Source organism: Grammomys surdaster, unplaced genomic scaffold (genome assembly GCF_004785775.1).
Source record: "Grammomys surdaster isolate TR1022 unplaced genomic scaffold, NIH_TR_1.0 252, whole genome shotgun sequence".
In the NCBI taxonomy this organism is placed as follows: domain Eukaryota; kingdom Metazoa; phylum Chordata; class Mammalia; order Rodentia; family Muridae; genus Grammomys; species Grammomys surdaster.
This window is the reverse complement of record NW_021604693.1, coordinates 1,397,006-1,417,236: the sequence shown is the minus strand read 5'-3', so window position 1 is coordinate 1,417,236 and position 20,231 is coordinate 1,397,006. Positions and strand designations below refer to the sequence as shown.

The window sequence follows — 20,231 nt, the reverse complement described above, 5'->3', positions numbered from 1 at the left end:
CTGGGTAACTGTGTCATAGCCTCATTGTCTTGGAAAAAGTTGCAAGACAGAACAGTCATAGCCTCTGGTGTTCTCTAACTCGATTTAAAAGTAAAGGAGGAGGGCTGGGGATGTTGTAGCTAAGTGGGAGACTGCTTGTCCAGTGTGTTCTAGCCTCAGAACTGAGGAGAGAAAGAAAAGGAGCAGGAGGAAGGGAGGGAAATGGAAGAGAAGAAACAACAACAAAAACTAAAACAAAAAGGCAGAAAGGGAAAAAGAAGTTTGGTGTACAATATGTACTATACTGGTAACAAAGAGAAGGCTTAGACTCCGTTACTGCTCTCATTGTCCAGTCCAGATATTTTAATTTTTAAGTGATGTGCATGGTCTTGGGGGTTCAGGCTTGTAATCCCACCTGCTTGGGAAACCAAGGCAAGAGGATGCCAAGTTCAAAGATTGCAGAGCCAACCTGAGCCATTTAATGCCCTGTCTCAAAGTAAAAGTAATCAAAAGGGCTGAAAAAATGTGACTCAACAGTAAAAAAAATGAGCCGGGTGATGGTGGCACACGCCTTTAATCCCAGCACTTGAGAGGCAGAGGCAGGCGGATTTCTGAGTTCGAGGCCAGCCTGGTCTCCAGAGTGAGTTCTAGGACAGCCAGGGCTACACAGAGAAACCCTGTCTCGAAAAAAACAAAAAACAAACAAACAAACAAACAAAAAAACCCAGTAAAAAAAAATGCCTAGAATCCACCAGCCAGGGCCTGGGGTCATAGAATCTACCAGCAAGTGGTCGGAGGAATGGCTCAGTCGTAGATGGGTAGCCTAGCCTGTCCTGGTTTTAGTTTTAAGCACTGAGGGGCAGAGCGGGAAACAAAGCTGTGATCTGAATGCAAGTAACATAAAGCACAGGCAGTCCTTAATCTGTTTTGGGATCAATTTAGAACTTCCAGAATGAGTTCCTGTCTAGATGAGATCTCAACATAAAGCTGACTTTCTTGCAGAAGAATTTGATATTACGTCTCCGATCAATTTTCTAAGCTATAAGCTATAAGAAAAAGGTGAGACCAGCAGGTGTGCAAGGTGATTTAAATCTTTCAGTTCTCCTAAGCCTCACCCCAGAACTACAACTCCCGAAAGGCTCCAGGTCCTTGTCCAAGGGGCGGGACCACGTGAAAGGAAAAGGACCACAACTCCCAGAGAGCTCCGCGTCCTTGTCGCCACCAAGACCAAGATGGCCGGGAGTAAGTACAGGTTCGGGGTGCGCGAGGGTCAAGTAGTTCCAGGAAACCGTGGGGTGACCCGTGGCTGAGGCTCAGTGGAGCCTTGGGGAGCAGTATGATCCGTCCCAGAAGAGGGGCGCGGAGGGTGCAGAGCAGGGGTGATAAGAGAGTGTTAGAGGTCACCGCAGCAGTCCCCAAGGGTGACTGTATTTCCACCCATAGGAATCTCCACCTTCCTAAAGAATGCCTGGGCGAAGGAGCCGGTGCTAGTGGTGTCCTTCGCTGTCTGGGGACTCGGTGAGTGCCCCCACCCCGCGGCGCGAACGTGCATCATCCACCCTGAAGTCATCAGCATTCCACAGTTCACCTCGCATCCCCTTGCCAGCCATATCCTGACATTACTGTCGCTCTTCCCTCACCACATACACCTACAGAAGAGGTGCACATTCAACACAGCGTGTACTTCGTAGTGCAGAACTCCTCGGCGAAGTCTGACTTACACAAATCTCTCAGCAAGCCTCCTTAGTGAAGAACTTGCAGTAGGACAGGGCTATTCACAGTTCTGGTGCACTGAAGCCTTGGGACATGGGGGTGACCTGTTAATCAAATTTTAATTCTGAAAGTCTGGGTTGAGGCCTTGGATTTGGCAGTCATCATAGTTCCAAAGTTGTCAGCATTGCTGGCCCGGAGTGTGACAGTGAAGTTCTAAAACCCAACATCAGTTATCTACCACCCTGACTTTCAAAGACCTAGAATGCGCTGACGTATGTGGTTTTAATTGATTGTATGTTGAATATGTTAAAATAATGATTTAAAGTATACTCGGTTCGTTTCTTAAAGTTAAAATTACATTTTTAAAAAGATGTGTGTGTTTGCTACCAGTTGGTTTGGGGGGGAGGGTCCAGAGGACAACTTAACTGGAGCCAGTGCTCACCTTCCATTCATTCTGAGTTCTAGTGATTTAACAGTCTTGGCAGCAGGTCATTTTAACGACTGAGCCCTCTCACAACTCTAAGGTTAAATACTTCTTCCGACTTTATTTGTACCTTTTCAGTTTTTTTTTTTTAAATAGAGAATACAATTTACTTAGCTCAAGTGGGCCACAGACAGCAGTCTGCCGTGGGTTCTCATGTGTTGATATTACAGGCCTGAGCCACCACCCCTGCTGTGCATGTGTGCATGTGTGTGTGTGCTGTGCCTATGGAGGCAAGAAGAGGACATGGGTTCCTTTTCTTTTGGAGCCGGAGATATAGGCATTTATGAGTTACCTGACATGGCTGCTGGGAATTCAAGTCTTCTGGAAGATTAGCCAAGTACTCTTACCCAAAAGGCCATCTCCCAGCCCCCTCAGCTTTTGCAAATAAATTTATGTATGTGTGTTTCTGTATCCACATACATGGGAATGCTCACAAAAGCCAGATAAGTTTGTTGGATGCTGTGGAACTGGAGCTAAAACAGGAAGTTGTGAGCCATTCAGCCTAGGTGCTAGGAGCCAAACTCTGCAAAGCAGCAAGTGTTCGTAACTACTGAGCCATCTCTAGCCTGTTAACATGTGTAGTTGAAATGTGAAATTAACATGTGGCTATTAACTTACATCAGCAACACTAGCCTGTTACATTCCTTTTATACTCCCTCCTCCTGAACTCTTGACTAGTCCACATGGGCTAATCTAAAAGCTCCCAATCTGTGACCAGCCTTTGGGCCTCATGTGTTACTGAGTGCTTGTCTCCGACCTCTATGCTCCTCCCCACTCTCAGGATTTACATTGGCCTATGTTAAGTGGATGGTGGAGAGCCAAGGACCCAACAAAGGGCCCTACTGGTTGTGCTGGCCTTTTCCCACCCCCCCTTTGCCAGGGCTGTTTTTACCCGTTCCCCACCCCTGGAGAGCTACTTCATCCTGGGGTCTTATGTTTGTCTTTCTCCACAGCTATAACTGTGCCCATGATTAGCCCCTACACCAAGTATGCTGGCATGATCAACAAGGCCACACCCTACAACTACCCAGGTGAGCAGGGACCTGTGTTGGGGGGAGGGGCAGGCATATCTGTGTAGGAGAGTCCTTGATGCATTGAAATGTTTTGTCCACACTTTTACCATAACATGCTGTGAGTTTCTCTCTCCAGATTTCTGTTCTTCTCCAGGTTCTTCTCTCCCTGTTGGAGATTTCCTCATTTCCTGTGTCTTTGCCTCTGCTCAATCTCTGGCCCTCACTTTCCTTTCTCACCTGGAATATAGAGACAGAGCAGCTGTTTTCTACAGGACCCTGGAGATGTGCTGGTCCTAGTGGCTCATCCTTCTGTTTTGCAGTGCCTGTGAGAGATGATGGGAACATGCCTGACGTGCCCAGCCACCCACAGGATCCTCAGGGTCCAAGCTTGGAATGGCTGAAGAACCTATGAATGCTTATGCTGATGGAAGAGGCCCCTTCCCTGTTGCTCTCCAATAAAGATGTAAAAACTAATAACCCCACAATCTTTTCCTAAAGATTTACTTATTCTGGAAGAGCAGACAGTGCTCTTAACCAATGAGCCTTCTCTCCAGCTCCAGGTTTCTTTTGTTGTGAGACAAGGAAGTCTCATATGTAGCATAGGCGGACCTGGAATTCAGTGTGTAGTCAGGGTGGCCTCCAACTCTGGAACCTGAGCATGATCAGAGGTGGGAGCAATAGACAGTGACCTAGACAAGTGTACATGGGGAATCTGTTTATTGGGGAGAAAGGGTTAGTCAAAGGGTGGGCTAGCTAGGGTAGGGTAGGGTAGTAATTTGTCTGGCCCTCTGGAAACCCAACTTGAATCCAAGGCCTCATCTGCTTCAAAGCCAAAGTCTTCCTCAACCTTAATCTGAAAAGACAAAGGAATAAGATGTGAGTGGATTTGGAGACCTAGGAGACACACTGCCCCCAAACACACACACACCGGTCAGCCTGTGGGCACCGGTCCCCAGGTTATACACTTTCCACTATCAGGCAACACTGATAACCATCCCTCAGCTGACTTCCTCTTCTGCTGTTCCCTTTTTCTTTGTTGTTTTGAGACAGAGTTTCTCTGTGTAGCCCTGGCTGTCCTGGAACTCACTCTGTAGACCAGGCTGACCTTGAACTCAGGGATCTGCCTTCCTCTGACTCCCAAGTGCTAGGATTAAAGGTGTGCTCTACCATGCCTGGCTTGAATTTTTTTTAATTTTGATTTTATTTTGATTTGGTTTTCGAGATAGGGTTTCTCTGTGTAGCCCTGGCTGTCCTGGAACTCATTCTGTAGACCAGGCTGGCCTCGAACTCAGAAATCTGCCTGCCTCTGCCTCCCAAGTGCTGGGATTAAAGGCGTGCACCACCACTGCCTGGCCCCATTTTCTTCTTCAAGCACTAGCCTGATTTTCCAACTCCTCTATCCTATCTGGTACCAACCCAGTATTGTCAGTCTGGCCAGTCCTCCCCAGTCCCGGATTCCCCAAAGCCCAGCCCAGGATTCTCACCACGCCTTGGCCCCAGCCCTCGGCTCCCACCTGCACTGGGGCCAGTTCTGGAGTCAACGAAGCTCCCACTCGTGGTGCCCGCCTCCTCTTCCGCCCACTGGGCCCTTCGCCAGGGGCTGGGCTGCTGGGGTCTAAGGTTGCAGTTGTCCTTTGGGGTGGGGAAAGTCCCTCTTTCTCCGGAGGTTCATTCTCAGCATTGCCTGGGGTAGGGACATCTGTGCCTTGGCTGCCATCATCCTGGTAAGATGCAATATGGTGGCAGTTAAAGACTCCTGGATTCCTCATTCTCCCAACCTGCTTGGAGACCAGAGCTCACCTCCAACACAATGGTGAACTGGCTATCCCGGTAGTCATCACCGTAGGCGTCCAGGACCCTCATGAGGAACCTGTGTGGACAGAGATGCAGACACTGAAAATCTTATCTTCTGGGGGAGTAAAGTAAAAGATGATAGAGTCCAGGTCTTTTCAATCTAAAGTTGACCTGAACTAGACACGTTTAGACCTCTGTAGCCTGAGATCCCAGCCTGACCCCAAGGCTCCTTCCTACAGCGAGGGATAGGTGACATCCTTTACTGGGCTAAGTGCTGTGAAGGTACATTCCATAGCCTATTCCCTAAAGTATGTAGTGTGACTGTCAGCATGTAAACATTCAAACTCTAATGCTGGCAATGAAGACTGAATCTTGAACATGCTTCACAAGTACTGTACCACTGAGTTAGAGTCCCAAGCTACAGCTGCTACTACTTTCCTCCTGTTCCTCCTCTTTCTGAAACAAGGTGTCTTTGTGTAATAGCCTTGATTGTCTGGAAACTCAATTTTTAGACCAGACTGGCCTCAAACACACAGGTAATGGTCTGCCTCCATTCCTGACTCCAAACTTTGTTTTGTGACAGTGTCTCACTATATAGCCCTGGCTGGCCTTGAACTCACAGAGATATACCTCTGCTTTCCAAGTGTTTGGATTAAAGAATTTAGAGATTCAAAGATTTTGTTTTTGCCAGGCGGTGGTGGCGCACACCAAACCAAAAAAAATGATTTTGTTTTTGAGATACTGCAATACTCAGCACCAAATAAAACATCGTGGTAGCCAACACCTGTAAACCCAGCAAGAATTGCAGTCAGGTAGGAGGATCATAAATTGAAGTTAGTTTGAGGCTATCTTGGGCTACAGGAGACCCTGCCTGGGATGAGGAATGTGAGGTGTGGGGAAAACTAACTGAACAGAGAGTGTGGCAGTAGAAAACTTCTGAGAGCAGGAGCCCCTATCAAGGCCCTGAAGTGCTCTAGGAAGTTGAGTTCCACATAAAGCAAGGAGGCAAGGCAACCCAAGTCAGGCCTCACTGGCTGTAATGAAGGTACTCACTTTTACTGTGCCAGTAAGGGAAGAGGCTATGATCAGAGGGACAGGCTGGTGTGTGTGTGTGTGTGTATATATATAAGTGAGAGTATTAGTGTATTAGTGCAGGTGTGCACACAAGTGCTTTTGTATGCTTTTCAAGTCAGGGTTTCTCTGTGTACTCCTTCCTAGCTGTCTTGGAACTTGCTCTGTAGACCAGGCTAGCCTCAAACTCAGAGAACTGCCTGCCATGAATGCTGGGATTAAAGGTGCCCACCACCACAGCCTGGCTTGTCTGTCTGGGGTGGGGCTGGGAATCTGAGCTGGTAACAAGCCTCCTGGTGGCAGGGTGTGACATTTGGTCCAGCGGCCCCATGAGAATGCAGCCGTGAGAACTCAAAGGTACCATCAGTCTTACTGAATTGTCAGATAAGTTTGTTCAGATTGGGTGGCTAATTTCTCAACTTCCTGTTTTATCTACGAAGGCCAATCATCCTCTAGTCAAGTCCCCTGATCCCACTGTAAAGGAAACTCTCGGGTGGCCAGGAGAGTGAATATCCCTATAATCCCAGCATTCAGGAGGACACAAAAGAGGACTGTCAGGCTGAGGCGAACCTGCAATACACAGGGGAGCCATTCTCTCAAGCTCTCAAGCCAAAAAAAAAAAAAAAAAAAAAAAAGGTCTGGAGAGATGGCCTAGCTTTTAGGAGCACTTGCTGTTCCAACACGAGGATCCCGGTACCCATACTAGATGGTTCACAATAACTTTGGCTTCAAGGCTCTCATGTGGTCTCCACAAGTACCTACTCACATAAGCACACAGAAACAATCACACACAGAAACAAATACTCTCTTAAAAGTAAACCAATTAAAAGCAAACAAACAGCTACGTATGGTGGCACACGCCGTAAATCCCAGCACTTCGGAAGCAGAAATGAGTGGGTGGATCTCCAAGTTGAGGCCAGCTTGGTTATAGATCAAGTTCCAGGGCAGCCAGGGCTACACAGAGAGACCTTGTCTTGACAACTAAAAAAAAAAAAAACCAAAAAAAGAAACAAACAAGAGCTGGAGGGATGGGTGCATGCTGCTCTTCCTGAAGGCCTGAGTTCAGTTCCCAGCATCCTCACTGAGTGATTCACAACAACCTGTTTAACTCCAGCTCCCGCAGATGTGATGTCATCTTCTGGCATCTGTATGCACATGTACATGTGGACATGAAGACATCAGTAAGAGATAAAGCCTTAACGAGAAAAACCTAGAGATGTGCCTCAGTGGAGAATTTGTCTAGCATGCAGGGAACCTTGGTTCAATCCCCGGTGTCACATAAAACTGAACACAGTGGAACATGCCTAAATTCCCAGCACTTTGGAGGAGAAGAAAGCTCTCAAGCTCAGGGGCAGCCTGGGGATACATGAAATAGCAAACAAACAACAGGCTGGCAAAATGTCTCAGGGGGTAAAAGTGGTTGTCATGTAAACCTGACAATCTATGTTTGAGCTTCAGAACTCACAGAGGAAGGAGAGAACAGACTTTCTTTCTTTCTTTCTTTTTTTTTTTTTTTTTTGAGACAGGGTTTCTCTGTGTAGCCCTGGCTGTCCTGGAACTCACTCTGTAGACCAGGCTGACCTCAAACTCAGAAATCAGCCTGCCTCTGCCTCCCAAGTGCTAGGATTAAAGGCATGCGCCACCACCGCCTGGCCCGAGAACAGACTGTCAAAAGCTGTCCTCTAACCTTTACATGTACACTGTAATATACACACCCATATTCAACCCTTTCTTCCCAATGTGTATGGGACCCAGGCTAATCAAACAGCAGGCATGGCTACCTTTGGCACACTCTGAAGGTGACTTTTAATTCAATTAAAATAACTGCTCAATGGCAATTATTTTAAATTAGTCACCCCCCTGTGGCTGCTAAGCACATGCAATGTGGTCAGTACAACTCAAGAAATGGGATTTTTAGAAGATATTTTTATTTATATAGATGTGTGTATGTCATGTAGAGCTGTGCCTGAGGAGGCCAGAAGAAGATGGCAGATTCTCTGGAGTGGGAATCACAGGAGGTTGTGAGCTGCCTGATAAGGGCGCTGGGAACTAAGCTCTGGAAGAGCAGCAAGTGCTCTTAACCAATGATCCACCTTTCCAGTCCCAGTGTTTCCTTTTACAGTACTAGAGATTGAACCCAGGGGCTAGAGGGATGGCTCATCTGTTAGAGCATTGGATGCCCTTCCAGGTTTGAGACCTGGCACCCAAATGGCAGCTTACAACCTTCTGTAACCCATGGGATCCAATGCCTCCTGACCTCCTTGTCTACCTCACTAGTGTGGTGCACAGGCACACAGACACCCATATACAATAAAAGGTTTAAAAGGATAGAGAGATTGAACTTGGGGCCTTGCAGATACTAGGCAAATGCTCTACTGCTGGGCCACATGTCCAGTATTTCCTGGGGGGACTCTAGGCAGGTGATCTACTAATGAGCCACTCCAGGCCCTCACTGGAGGATTCTACGGAAGCATGTTATTACCTCTGAACTATACCCTCAGCTCTCCTTTGTTTTGTTTTTTTTATTTGAACTTGATTTAGTTTTATGTGTATAGATATTTGCATATAAATACATACGTACACCATGCACATGCCTGATGCCCACAGAGGCCAGAAGAGGGGGGTTGGATTCCCTAGATTGGAGATACAGACAGTTGTGAGCTGCCACGTGGGTGGTGGAAATTGACCCTGGGTCCTCTGTAAGAACAGTAAGCACTCCTCACCACCAACACCTCTCCAGTTTCTAAACTTCAATTTTAATTTACCAAATGTAAGCCAAGTTAACTGTCTATAGGTAGCAGCTTCCATACCCGACAGTGAGTCCTGGGGAACTCTACTGGGTGAGGATGTGGGAACATGAAGACTGATCAGCAGAGATGCCTGAGAGGGAATGGCCTAGGAAGACCAAGACACTAAGAAAGTGTTCTAAGGGCGGGCCCACAGGCTCAGATGTGCCAAGCTATAGAGCCGAGGTGAGAAGAGCTGGGTGGACTTGGCCTCACATACTCTGAATCGTAAGTGTGTTCCTGGGTTAATGGGACACAGCAGCGGACATCAGGCTACAGAGCTCATACCCCTTCCGGTCATGGTGATACCAGTGGCTGCTGCTATTCTTAGTGTTGGAGGATGCAGCTCTGGGACACAGCAAGTAAGGGCTGTGCTGTGTCCTTCTGGCTGTCCTCTCTACTTACAGTGGGCAAACACTCTGTCCTACCCCTTCCCCCAGTCCCAGGGCCAGCTCTTCATTCCAAGACCCAATTCCACTCTTCTACTTCTCTCACTGGGGGCCCTTCTCAGTTTTGTCCCTGTGCCTTGTGAAGGCCAGGAAGATGAGATATCATGGCACAAAGGGTGAAAGGTGGTGGAAACACGTGGGAGCAAAGGGGCTGGGCCCACAGAGTATGCAGAACGATACCTGCGCTCCTGCTGGAGTCTCCGAGTTATCCTTTGCACCTGATGGAGCCTGTTCAAGACTCGCTCATTCACCTGCAGGAAGGCAGAAGAGACGGCAATGGTTTGGATGGCTCTGGCATCCAAAGGCTCTGGCATTGGAATACTTGGCTCCCAGTCATTCTGGGGAAGTCTGGGAGGTATGAAGTACATCACTGGGGCAGGCTCTGAGGTTTCAAGAGCCTCACACTCTTCCCAGTGCTGTTCAAGATGTGAGCTCTTGGCTTCCTAATGCCTCTGCTCCACCATTATGGACTTGAATGCTCTGGAACCCTAAGCCAAAATAAACTCTTTCTTAAGCCAAAACTCTTGTCTTGGCCATGTGTTTTATGACAGCAACAGAAAAGTAACTAATACAGAAGCCCAGGACAGCTAGGCTTCATCTACTTTTCATTCATTCAGTGTTCCTTTTTTCTTCCTTCCTTTCTCTTTCTTTCTTTTTTTTTTTTTCTTCTTCGGTTTTTCGAGACAGGGTTTCTCTGTGTAGCCCTGGCTGGAACTCACTCTGTAGACCAGGCTAGCTTCAAACTCAGAAATCTGTCTGCCTCTGCCTCCCAAGTGCTGGGACTAAAGGCGTGCGCCACCACTGCCGGCTCATTCAGTGTTTCTAATGGCATGTTTTCCATGTACCTGGCTCTATGGAGACATTCCAGGCCCTACTTAATTTACTCCTTTCTCCTGCCCATCAAGTGTAGTAATATGTATCGTAAAGCCTTTATGTCTGTCTTTGAGTGAAATGTTTCAGCAAAGCCTTTGCTCTGTTTGGGCCAATCAGTAGAGGCTGAGAAATTGTTATGCAACTGCTTGAACCTTGAAGAAATGTCTCTCTCTGTAAGGTCTGCACTAGGTGCTATGGGCTACCTGAGAGCTTGCAGCTGCATGAATCCTAAGACACTTCTGGCAAACCTGGAGTTCTTACTTTTGACCATGGGTAGCCAAGATCTAAAGGGACTGAGATGTGTGTGGGTCGTCTGCCCTCATGGGAAGCAAGGGCAAGATAACGTTGGAAGACATGACATTTCTCTGCCCCAATTAACCTTGTATAATGTCTGAATAAAGTAACTGGAGTAAACCAGCTGAGTGTCAATCTTCCCCAAGAGGGGGTACCCCTCTGCTCCTTCGGAAAATGAAGGCACAGCATCTTGGTGAGCTTCTCTCTGTACTGCGGCACCTAACATCAATCAACAATCATGAGTTGACTCCCCCACCCCCATCTCCACCAAGTGCCAAGAGCTGGCCTCCTCCTGACTCCCCAAAGCATACTCCTGGCCTAGGGATGATCTTTACACATGGTCTCTCTTTATTTTTAGCTCACATTCCCTCCACAGTCAAATTTATTTATTTATTTATTTATCTATTTTTTGGTTTTTTGAGACAGGGTTTCTCTGTGTAGCCCTGGCTGTCCTGGAACTCACTCTGTAGACCAGGCTGGCCTCGAACTCAGAAATCCGCCTGCCTCTGCCTCCCAAGTGCTGGGATTAAAGGCGTGCGCCACCACCGCCTGGCCACAGTCATATTTAAGTTAAAACATCACTAACTCAAGAAGTCATCTTAGGCCTCCCACCTAATTGTGATACTTCCCGAGAACACTGCCAACCAGAACCCTGGCCACCCACTCACTCTGTTCATTTGTTTGTTTATTGACTTATTTATATCCAGCATCTCATTATGTAGCTATGGTTGACCTGGAACTCGCAGAGCTCTGCCTCCCCTTTAATTTTCCTTAATACTCACATCTTCTTTACTTGGTTTGCTGACCATCTACCCACCCACAATATAAGTTCTTCAGTGACAGCAATGTGTCTGTGTCCCCCAGGCCTTAGCACAGCCTGCCTGGTAATGCCTTAGTCAAACCATGCTGAATGAAAGACTACACAACTTTTCACCTTCAATCTGAAGTCTCCCTCTTTCTTAGTAACTGTTCTATTGCTGTGAAGAGACACCATGAATGACCAAGGCAAATCTTATCAAAGACAGCATTTAACTAGGGGCTTGCTAATAGTTTTAGAGGGTTAATCCATAATCATCATGGTGGAAAAAAAATCATCATGGCATAGCTCTGGAACAGTAGCTAAGAGCTTGCTTTACATCCTGATCCCTAAACAGCAGGCACAGAAAGAGACTGGGACTGGCAGTGGCTTTTGAAACCTCAAACTGTACCCCCAGAGACACACCAACTCCAATAAGGTCACAAATCAAAATCATTCCCAGGTAGTTCTCCAACTGGAGATTAAGCATTCCAACATCTGAGGTTATGAGGGCTGTTCTCATTCAACCACCTCATAGGCCCAAGTTTTCAAAGCATGGCCCTTGGCTGTTGGTAGGATGCTTAGGAAAGTTCAGGAATTGGTGTCTACCTAGCAGAAATCAATTACTAGGGCTGGTTATCCTGGTCTGTGCTTCCTGTCTCCCCCTCTGCTTCCTAATATACTATGATGATGTAAAAAGCCCCTTTCACGTGTTCCTGCTGACACAGATGGTGCCGTTCCACCAAGCATCTTTGCCACGATGGGCTGAAACCATGAACTGAAATAAGTCTTCTCTCCCTTAAGTTGCTTCTGTTGGGTGCTGGGGTCACAGCAATGTAAATACAAGCACCAAAGTGTTTGGCATATACAAACAATCTGCGTGTCAAGTATTAGACCAGAAGATGGACACTGAAATTAGGGCCATCAGAAGATCTTTAAGCCAACACCTGAATGACAGGCAAGAGACAAATTAGAAGCAAGTCAGGAAGAGAATATTCTAGAATCAGGGAATAGCCCTTGAAGTTTTTGAAGGCCCTAGCCTAGACATGGAAAGGAAAGGACAGGACTCAGGCAAACAGTGCCTAGGGCACAGGCTAGACTATATTTTCTTTCTAATCAGAGAGACCTGCATTTTCCAGGCTCTGCTGTGTGGATTCTTGAAAGTTACTCAACTGAACTTTGGGTTTCTGCATGTGGAATCTGATCTTAGTGGGGTGGATTAAGAATGGAAGCTCAGGGGATAGAGCAACAGTTCAGCACTTAGGAATGCTTACTTGGAGAATTTTTGGTGCTGGAGAAAAGGCTCATCCATAAAGACCACTGGTTGCTCTTCCAGAAGACCTAGATTCAATTCACAGTATCCACATAGTGGCTAACAATCAATTGTAACTATAATTCCAGGGATCTAATGCATTAGTTCAGGCTCTGTGGGTACCAAGCACGCACATGGTGCACAGACATACATGCAGGCAATTTCTCATAAACATAAAATGTGTCTGTGTGTCTGTGTTTATGTGTATGTATGTATACTGTATATACACACATATATACAAACCCATATATGTACTCATAAATAAACACATATAACATATGGAGAGAGAGGAGAGAGCTTGCTGCTCCCTCAGAAGACCAGCTTTCAGATCTCAGCATCCACCCTAGGTAGCTTCCAAACACCTGTAACTCCAACTCTAAAAGACCCAATGCCCCTTTCTGAACCCTGTTAGTTCACAGTTTGTACCCACTTGCTAAACATGTTTACAATCCCTTCCCAATCTCCTCATCCCCAGGTTCTCCTTTTCCAGGACTTGTACACACTTTGTTACAGGATGTCACCCCCCAAAACCCATAAAGATTTGTTGGAATCCTAACCCAGCACTTCAGAAAGTGAGTATTTTGAAAACAGAGTTATTATCCCAGAAGTAGCCATGGTTCAACAGAGGTCGTTGGTGAATTGTTCAACAAAGGTCATTAGACCTTTGTCATCATGAAAAGGAGAAACCGAGACACTGACACCCCCTCCCACCACAGAAGCTGTGAGAAGATGAAGACACAAAATGGAACAGCACGTCTGCACACTGAAGACTCCCGGCAACTGCAGAAGCTTGGAAGAAAGCCTGTGCTGCTTCTCCGTCCGTGTTCATATAAGCCCTGCTGACACCTTAACCACATCTCTAAAACTGTTAGGGAGTGAATATCTTCTTTACCCACCAGTTCGTGACAGTTTGTCACAGTAGCCTGAGCATACTGGGCAGTCATTTGCAGAGACTTTGAAGCGTTCAGACCTGCCTCCGGCCCTGCAAGTGTGGTGTGTCTTACCGTCTCCCACCCACCTCCCATGGATGTGCTTTATTTTCAAAACCCTTGCCAGCTCCCATTCATCCAAAGGACAACTTCCACACTCCTTGCCTGGTGTTCTTGCCTTCCTAAGACCTACATTCTTGCCCACTGTTCCTTCCTCCTTCTTACTAGGGAGACTCATGTCTAGTTAAGACTCATGTAATGAGTTATCTGAGAAAAGAAGGACCCAAGTGAAGTTCAAGGGGAAGAGTAGGTGAGCCTAGGGGTGCCTTAGGTGAGAGGCTGTGGCGAGTGAAGTATCTGAGTCACCTGTGACGTACCAGATCAGAGCCAGGTATCTGATGCTGTGATGGTTATTACTGATTTCTCAACTTGTCAAGATATAAAAATCACCTAAGAGACAAGACCCTGTGCACGTCTGTGGGGGGTTTCCGGATTGGTTAAACTGAGATCGGAAGATCTACTCTAAATGTGGGCAGCATCATATCATGGGCTGGAACCTGGAACTGAGTCAGGAAAAGTCAAGCCGAGTACCGGTATTCATCTATCCATCTCCTGCTGCTTCTCGCTATGGATGCAACATAACCAAGGGTCTCATGCTCTTGACACTGTGTCTTCTCTGTCATGACGGATCCTTAAACTGTAAGCTGAAGTAAGCCTTTCCCCCAAGACGCTTTTCCCAGGTATTTTGTAACAACAAGAAAAGTAATGAATACACATATTCTAGAAGAGAACACTTAGGGTACCTGGCACAGAATTAGACTCACATGGATCTGTTCATTTGTTCAAGTACAAGAGGAAACGGGAAAAGAAGGAGGGGGAGGAGGGAGGAGAAGGAGGGAGAGGAGAAAAAGAAGAAGAAAGTGGCGCAGGCGGCAGAGTGGAAGTTCAGGCCAGAGGACCCCCAAGCGGGAATCCACACTTACCTACCTGCTCGATCTCTCGGCAGCGCCGACCTAGTGCCTGGTACTTTCTTCGATTTAGTTCTCGTTGGCGACGCCTGCGACCCCGAGCGGCCTCTTCCTCTTCATCCCGCTCCCGGAGTCCTGAATCACCCAGACCACCGGACACAAATTCCACTTCTGTCTCTAGCTCACTTTCTAGGATGTGGCCACCAAACAGGGGAGGCAGAGCCAGCTCTGAGCCTGGTGGCGCTGAGAACTCTTCAAAGCCCACGGCTGCCATGGTCCTGTAGGTCAAGAAGTTTCAGGAACCTACATTCTGGCTCTCCAAGTCCCTCCCCAGACACTCAGGTCCAGGCCCCAACCTGGAGCCCAGATCCTAGCCCTCTCCATCACACCAAGCAGCCCAGACTCTAGCCCTCCTCTCTAATACCAATGAGCACAGACCGTCACTCCTCCGTCACTGCCAGGTATAAGACCCAGGATTCAGACCCTAGCCTTCTCCCTCAGACCTTGGAGCCCACACTCCAATCTCCTTGCTCTCAGATCCATGAGAACACCAAATTCCTTTTTTTTTTTTTTTTTTTTTTCTGTATAGCTCTGTCTGTCCTGGAACTCACTCTGTAGACCAGGCTGGCCTCAAACTCAGAAATCCTCCTGCCTCTGCCTCCCTAGTGCTGGGATTAAAGGCGTGCGCCACCACCGCCCGGCAGGACACCAAATTCCTAATCTCCCCTAGGATGCTCCAGTACTGCTTCCGGTACCCCCATAGATTCTAAAAGAAAGCAACTGCACGAACTTCAATCCCCATCGACCCTGAGAGTACAAAGGTCGATCGTTGCTGTTTTTTGAGTCGATGTTTACATGAAGCTCAGCTACTCACCCCTCTCTCTGTTCCAACTCCATTTCTCTGGTCTGGAGACACCTCAAGCCTCAGAGAGGTGGAGCCGTGTGCAAAACTACCTGTCCCATCAGACCTTGCGACAAAGGAAACCTGGGAATTATAGTTTCCTATCCCGCCTTGGTTTGCACCCGACTCCAAATTGCAGCTTGAAGTCTTTGGTTTATCTAGCGCCTCCAGCGATCTTTTACGTTGTCACCTTCTTTATTCCTGTCTTGTCGCAGTGTCGACGAGCCAAAGCGATTCTCCGTTTCGCAGGCTCAATCCACGGAGGTTTCTCAGTTCCCCTAGCCCTACACCCCAGCTCTCCCTGTCGCCGTCCCACGAGGCAGCTGCTAATAAAGTTGTTGTCCAAACACTGCCGGAAATGTCGTGAAGCGGCCAAGCAAAATACAGATTTATCGGCGGCAAGTAAAACGTCATCAAAGAGCGCCGAAAGCTCTGGGGAAGCGGATTTCTTAGAAACGATCGTGGGACCATCGAAACGGTGAGTAGGTTGGAGAAGGGAGAGTGGGAAGCCAAGCTACTGGGTCCGGAGGAGAAAGTGTAGTGGGCGACTTAAATCATAATTTAAGTAATAATAAACTTATGAAGCGCCTTAGGACTTATATGTAGGTCGTGCGTGGATCACAACATAACTTACTTTAGGCTGGAATGGGGCATGTGGCCCAGACGGGTGGAAAGAGAAAACTGAAGGCAGGGTGAGGGAAAGAGACGCGTTAGGCAAAGGTAAATTGGTTGCACAAAGACCCAGAGGTGTGGAGAAAAGTTGCCAGGTCATGTGGTACCTGGAGGGACGTGCTGTGTTCTGTGTGGGTAAGAACAGGAGACAACCTCCATGAACTAAGCAAGCTGTGGACCTACATGCGACTACCGGAGCTGATGAAGGAAAAACTTGAGGGGATCGGGGAGAAGGTACACCTTCGGTGATATGACTGGACAGAGTCAAGATGCAGTATTAGGGAACCCCATTCTCACTTTCCTATAGGCCTTGGGATGTCTCTGGCAGATGAGCTCTTGGCTGACCTTGAGGAGGCAGCAGAAGAAGAGGAAGGAGGAAGCTATGGAGAAGAAGAGGAGGAGCCAGCAATTGAAGATGTACAGGAGGAGACACAGCTGGATCTTTCTGGAGATTCAGTCAAGAGCATTGCCAAGCTATGGGATAGCAAGATGGTGAGGTGGTACCCTTTAAGTCAGTGTTCTGAGGCAAAGGACGAGGAGGAGGAGGAGGAGGGGGAGGGGAAGGAAGATCAATTCTTAATTTGAGAGTGCTAGTTTCTGACTGTGCTCTCCTTCCTCATCAGTTTGCTGAGATCATGATGAAGATTGAGGAGTATATCAGCAAGCAAGCCAAAGCTTCCGAAGGTACCTCCTCACCCTCACCCTCGCTTTCCTCTGTCCATTCTCTTTTGCTCCTCGTGGTTTTTAACACCGAACATCTCTCCCTCTTCAGCTTTCCTCAGAGCACTTTTTTTTTTTCCCAGTTACCCAGTTACTGACCCCCTGAAAACAATGCATTCTACCCAGGCATGATGTGTGCTTGTATCTCACCACTTGGGAGGCTGAGGCAGCAGGTGCATGAGTGAGTTCAAGTCCAGCCTGGGCTACTTAGTGAGGTCAGAGTCAGCCTGGGTAAAACCCTGTCTCAGACATATGTACATTGATGGAGTTGGAGAGATGGTTAAGAGTATTTGCTGCTCTTCCAGAGGTCTTGGGTTTGCTTCTTAGCATCCACATGGGTCACAGCTATCTGTAACGCCAGCTCTTAGGGCTCTGACACGCTCTGGTCTCCATGGGCATCATATATACATTATACACATCGGGCAAAACACACATAAACCTTTTTAGAGGAAAGTGAAACAACACCTATGTTTAAAAAAAGGAAGAGAGAAAAATAAATATACATATTGCACTATAAAACTGATGCTTAAGCCCTATGTATTTTCTTTCTTTCTTCCTCAAACTCAGAAATCTGCCTGCCTCTGCCTCCCAAGTGCTGGGATTAAAGGTGTGCCACCACTGCCCGGCTATCCTATGTGTTTTCTAGTTGTGAGAGGACTTATCTCTGGGTTCCCTGAACTATAGGGCTTTTACTAGGTAGCCTATAGTGGCCATGAACTCTCAGCAAACATCCTTTTTCAGCCTCCTGAGTGTGAGGTAGAAGCAATCATGCTCACTCTATAGCCCCTACAGAAGGGACCGACTGACTGTGCATTGGGTAAGGGAAAAAGTGCCCCCCGTTGGAATTTGAGTACTCGTGCTAACCCTGGGGAAGGAGCAAGGGCTGTCCCAAGTCACTGAGTGCTGGGAATCTCCCAGCCAGCTTCTACAGGAATTCCAAGTGACAGGCTGAGAAGCTTCTTGTTCCATAAAGCCAAAGAAGGTCACAGGAAGTGACATTTCCTAATGTCAGGTCTTATGAGTCTGGGCAAGGAGAACACGAAGCATGTCTAGCACAGGTGGCTCACAGGTGGCTTAGTTCCTACAGAGAGAGTCGACCTTCTAAAGGGGTGGGAGGAGGTGTCCTCACTGCCCTCTGAATTTTAATGACCTAAAGGGACATTTGAGGCCACATGATTCAATGCCAATATAATTGTCTATGCATAAAGTGTGGTTTCTAGAAACAGACTTTAGGAAGGAATGTTCCAGGGGGATGGAACAGTATGCACGAAGGCCAGGAGAAATGAAATAGCCAGGAGTGAGAGAATGAAGCCGAAAGCAGAAAGGATATTGCCGTAGAGTCAGTGGATCTCACTGAAAGGACTCTTGTGCTGTGTACACCAAGGGTGCAGGTGTGGGGAACATGGGCCTCCATCTGTATGGGAGACCTTGAATGGCCGTCTGTGGATCTTGCTAGCTAGTCTCAAGGCTTCAGAGAACCATAGGAAGGTTTAGTTTGGGAGCAACATGAGGTGAAGACCAGACTGGCCCAGAGGATAGACTGTAGGAGAAAGATGAGAGGTAGGAATGAGGTTCCTGGGGAGTATTACAAGCCCCAGTGAGTGCTTCCGCCCCTTATGTATCCCCTCAGCTCCTCCTTTCTGATTGCATCCAACCTCTGCCCCAGTCTCCAGCTTTGTCCCTCCTTTTTGTCTTTGCAGTGATGGGACCAGTGGAAGCAGCCCCTGAGTACCGAGTCATTGTGGATGCCAACAACCTGACTGTGGAGATCGAAAATGAGCTAAGTGAGTGGTGCGAAGGGCCGTAGAGACACCCTTATCCTGTGCTCGTCACTCTTTATGACCCAAAGGGAAGAACAGGCATGAACCTGGACCTCTTTTGTTTGCCTTTCTTGGGCAAAAATACTCCCCTGATTAGGTTCATCTTACATAACAGACTAACTTACATAAAGAGAAATTGCATTCTCCTTCTTCATAAAAGTTCGAATAAGCAGAGCAGGTCTGAAGTCACCCTTTGACCCTTCAGCAGCCAGATTCTGCTACCAGTTGCGTGCTCCAGCATGACTCCTCACATCCCTACCAGCAAATGTGGAGGGAAGAGAGGGTATGGTTGTTCCCTTAAGGCCACGATCTGGAAATTGAAAATCATCACTTCAGTTCATATTCTGTAGACTTTTGTAGAACAAACTCCCACCTGCACGAAACACCGGGGACAGCTAGGAAATGTAGACTTCATGCTGGCACCCATGTACCCAGGCATGATTTGGGGTTAGTTATTAGAGGTGGAAGTGGGTGTTGGGGATAGCAGCAGAGTCTGCCTCCCCCTCAGTGGACACCTGCCCTCGATGTCCCATTTAGACATTATCCATAAGTTCATCCGGGATAAATACTCGAAGAGATTTCCTGAGCTAGAATCCTTGGTGCCCAACGCTCTGGATTACATCCGCACAGTCAAGGTGAGTGGAGAGAGTCTGGCTTGGGAAGAACTGGGCCCACTAGACCATGAAGCCTCAAGTCTAGCAATCATGGAGAGCCACGAATGGGCTCAGTGGTGAGGGACAGATATTGGAATGGTTGTGTGATACTCATTCCTTGCTTCCCTCCTCCCCTTGGTTTTGTGAGAGGATAACCACCGACCTGGCCATTACCTCTGGCTGCAGTTGGAGCAGGTGTACTTTGAACCGGCAGAGACTACAGCTGAATAAGAGCTGAGACCCTGAGTGGGAACAAGCAAGGATGAAGTCAGAAGGGGCAGGGAGGGAAGCTTGGACAGGTCAGAAAGGTCAGAGGACATTAGACATGGAAGGTGTTGGCTCCTCTAGAAGTGATGGGAGAGGGGGGAGGTGAAAGAGCAGGGGTCCTGCCTCTGTCCAAGAGATCAGGATGGTGGCAGAGGAAGTCTGCAGAAGAAAGTGTGCTTTTGAAGGGGCTCTTTAGTGTAGCATCTCTTCCTTGGAGACTGCTTTGCCCAGGCTCTACTTCTGTATTAGCAGAGCAGAGCAGGCAGCACTGATGTAAAACTAAAAGGCAAGAGAGGTCTCCAGTATATGGACCTTAGCTTTCCCAGCCTCCTCAAGGGGAGACCTTTGTTAGTGTTGTAGGAAAAGAGCTTCTAGGGTCTTTGGGGTTACAACAGTTTCTCTCTCCCCTTCCTACCCCAGGAGCTGGGCAACAGCCTGGACAAGTGCAAGAACAATGAGAACCTCCAGCAGATCCTGACCAACGCTACCATCATGGTTGTTAGTGTCACAGCCTCCACCACCCAGGGGTATGTATGCCATATGGTAAGGTGCTGCAAGCCTGCCATAGGACAGTTAACAGGAGAGACAGAAAAGGTAGAATGGGAGTCATGGTCAGGATAGTGCTGAGAATTACGGCCGCTAGATGGAAGGAATTTGTGATAGTCCCAGAGCTACACAAACACACATGCATACACAGCTGAGAGGGTAGGTGGGGCTGAACATCAGGTAGAAATATA

At 47.7% G+C, this 20,231-nt stretch overlaps 3 protein-coding genes across 4 annotated transcripts in view; 2 read left to right on the top strand and 1 right to left on the bottom strand.

Moving 5' to 3' along the window:
- Window positions 1–1,176: 1,176 nt before the first annotated feature.
- Ndufa3 (NADH:ubiquinone oxidoreductase subunit A3) lies at window positions 1,177–3,671 on the top strand. Its single transcript, XM_028775038.1, has 4 exons — window positions 1,177–1,221; window positions 1,423–1,497; window positions 3,130–3,207; window positions 3,510–3,671. Exons 1-4 carry the CDS (start codon window positions 1,212–1,214, stop codon window positions 3,599–3,601), a joined length of 255 nt encoding a protein of 84 aa, XP_028630871.1. The 5' UTR covers window positions 1,177–1,211; the 3' UTR covers window positions 3,602–3,671.
- Window positions 3,672–3,889: 218 nt separating this feature from the next.
- Window positions 3,890–15,710, bottom strand: Tfpt (TCF3 fusion partner). Of its 2 annotated transcripts, none has more exons than XM_028775031.1 (6): window positions 15,336–15,710; window positions 14,481–14,739; window positions 9,470–9,540; window positions 4,990–5,059; window positions 4,674–4,910; window positions 3,890–4,042 (listed from the first exon to the last, which is right to left on the bottom strand). In XM_028775031.1, the coding sequence occupies exons 1-6, from the start codon at window positions 15,356–15,358 to the stop codon at window positions 3,923–3,925; spliced, it is 780 nt and encodes a 259-aa protein (XP_028630864.1). In that variant the 5' UTR covers window positions 15,359–15,710; the 3' UTR covers window positions 3,890–3,922. The 2 variants fall into 2 exon arrangements, with proteins under 2 accessions (XP_028630864.1, XP_028630865.1); XM_028775032.1 differs by having other exon boundaries at window positions 4,704–4,910.
- A 68-nt stretch (window positions 15,711–15,778) lies between these two features.
- Prpf31 (pre-mRNA processing factor 31) overlaps window positions 15,779–20,231 on the top strand; it is an 11,408-nt gene continuing 6,955 nt past the window's right edge. Inside the window, exons 1-6 of the mRNA XM_028775040.1 lie at window positions 15,779–15,840; window positions 16,342–16,526; window positions 16,658–16,718; window positions 18,455–18,538; window positions 19,112–19,209; window positions 19,915–20,049. Coding sequence (XP_028630873.1) covers window positions 16,350–16,526; window positions 16,658–16,718; window positions 18,455–18,538; window positions 19,112–19,209; window positions 19,915–20,049 — 555 coding nt within the window. The 5' untranslated portion in view covers window positions 15,779–15,840; window positions 16,342–16,349. The remainder of the gene's footprint in view (window positions 15,841–16,341; window positions 16,527–16,657; window positions 16,719–18,454; window positions 18,539–19,111; window positions 19,210–19,914; window positions 20,050–20,231) is intronic.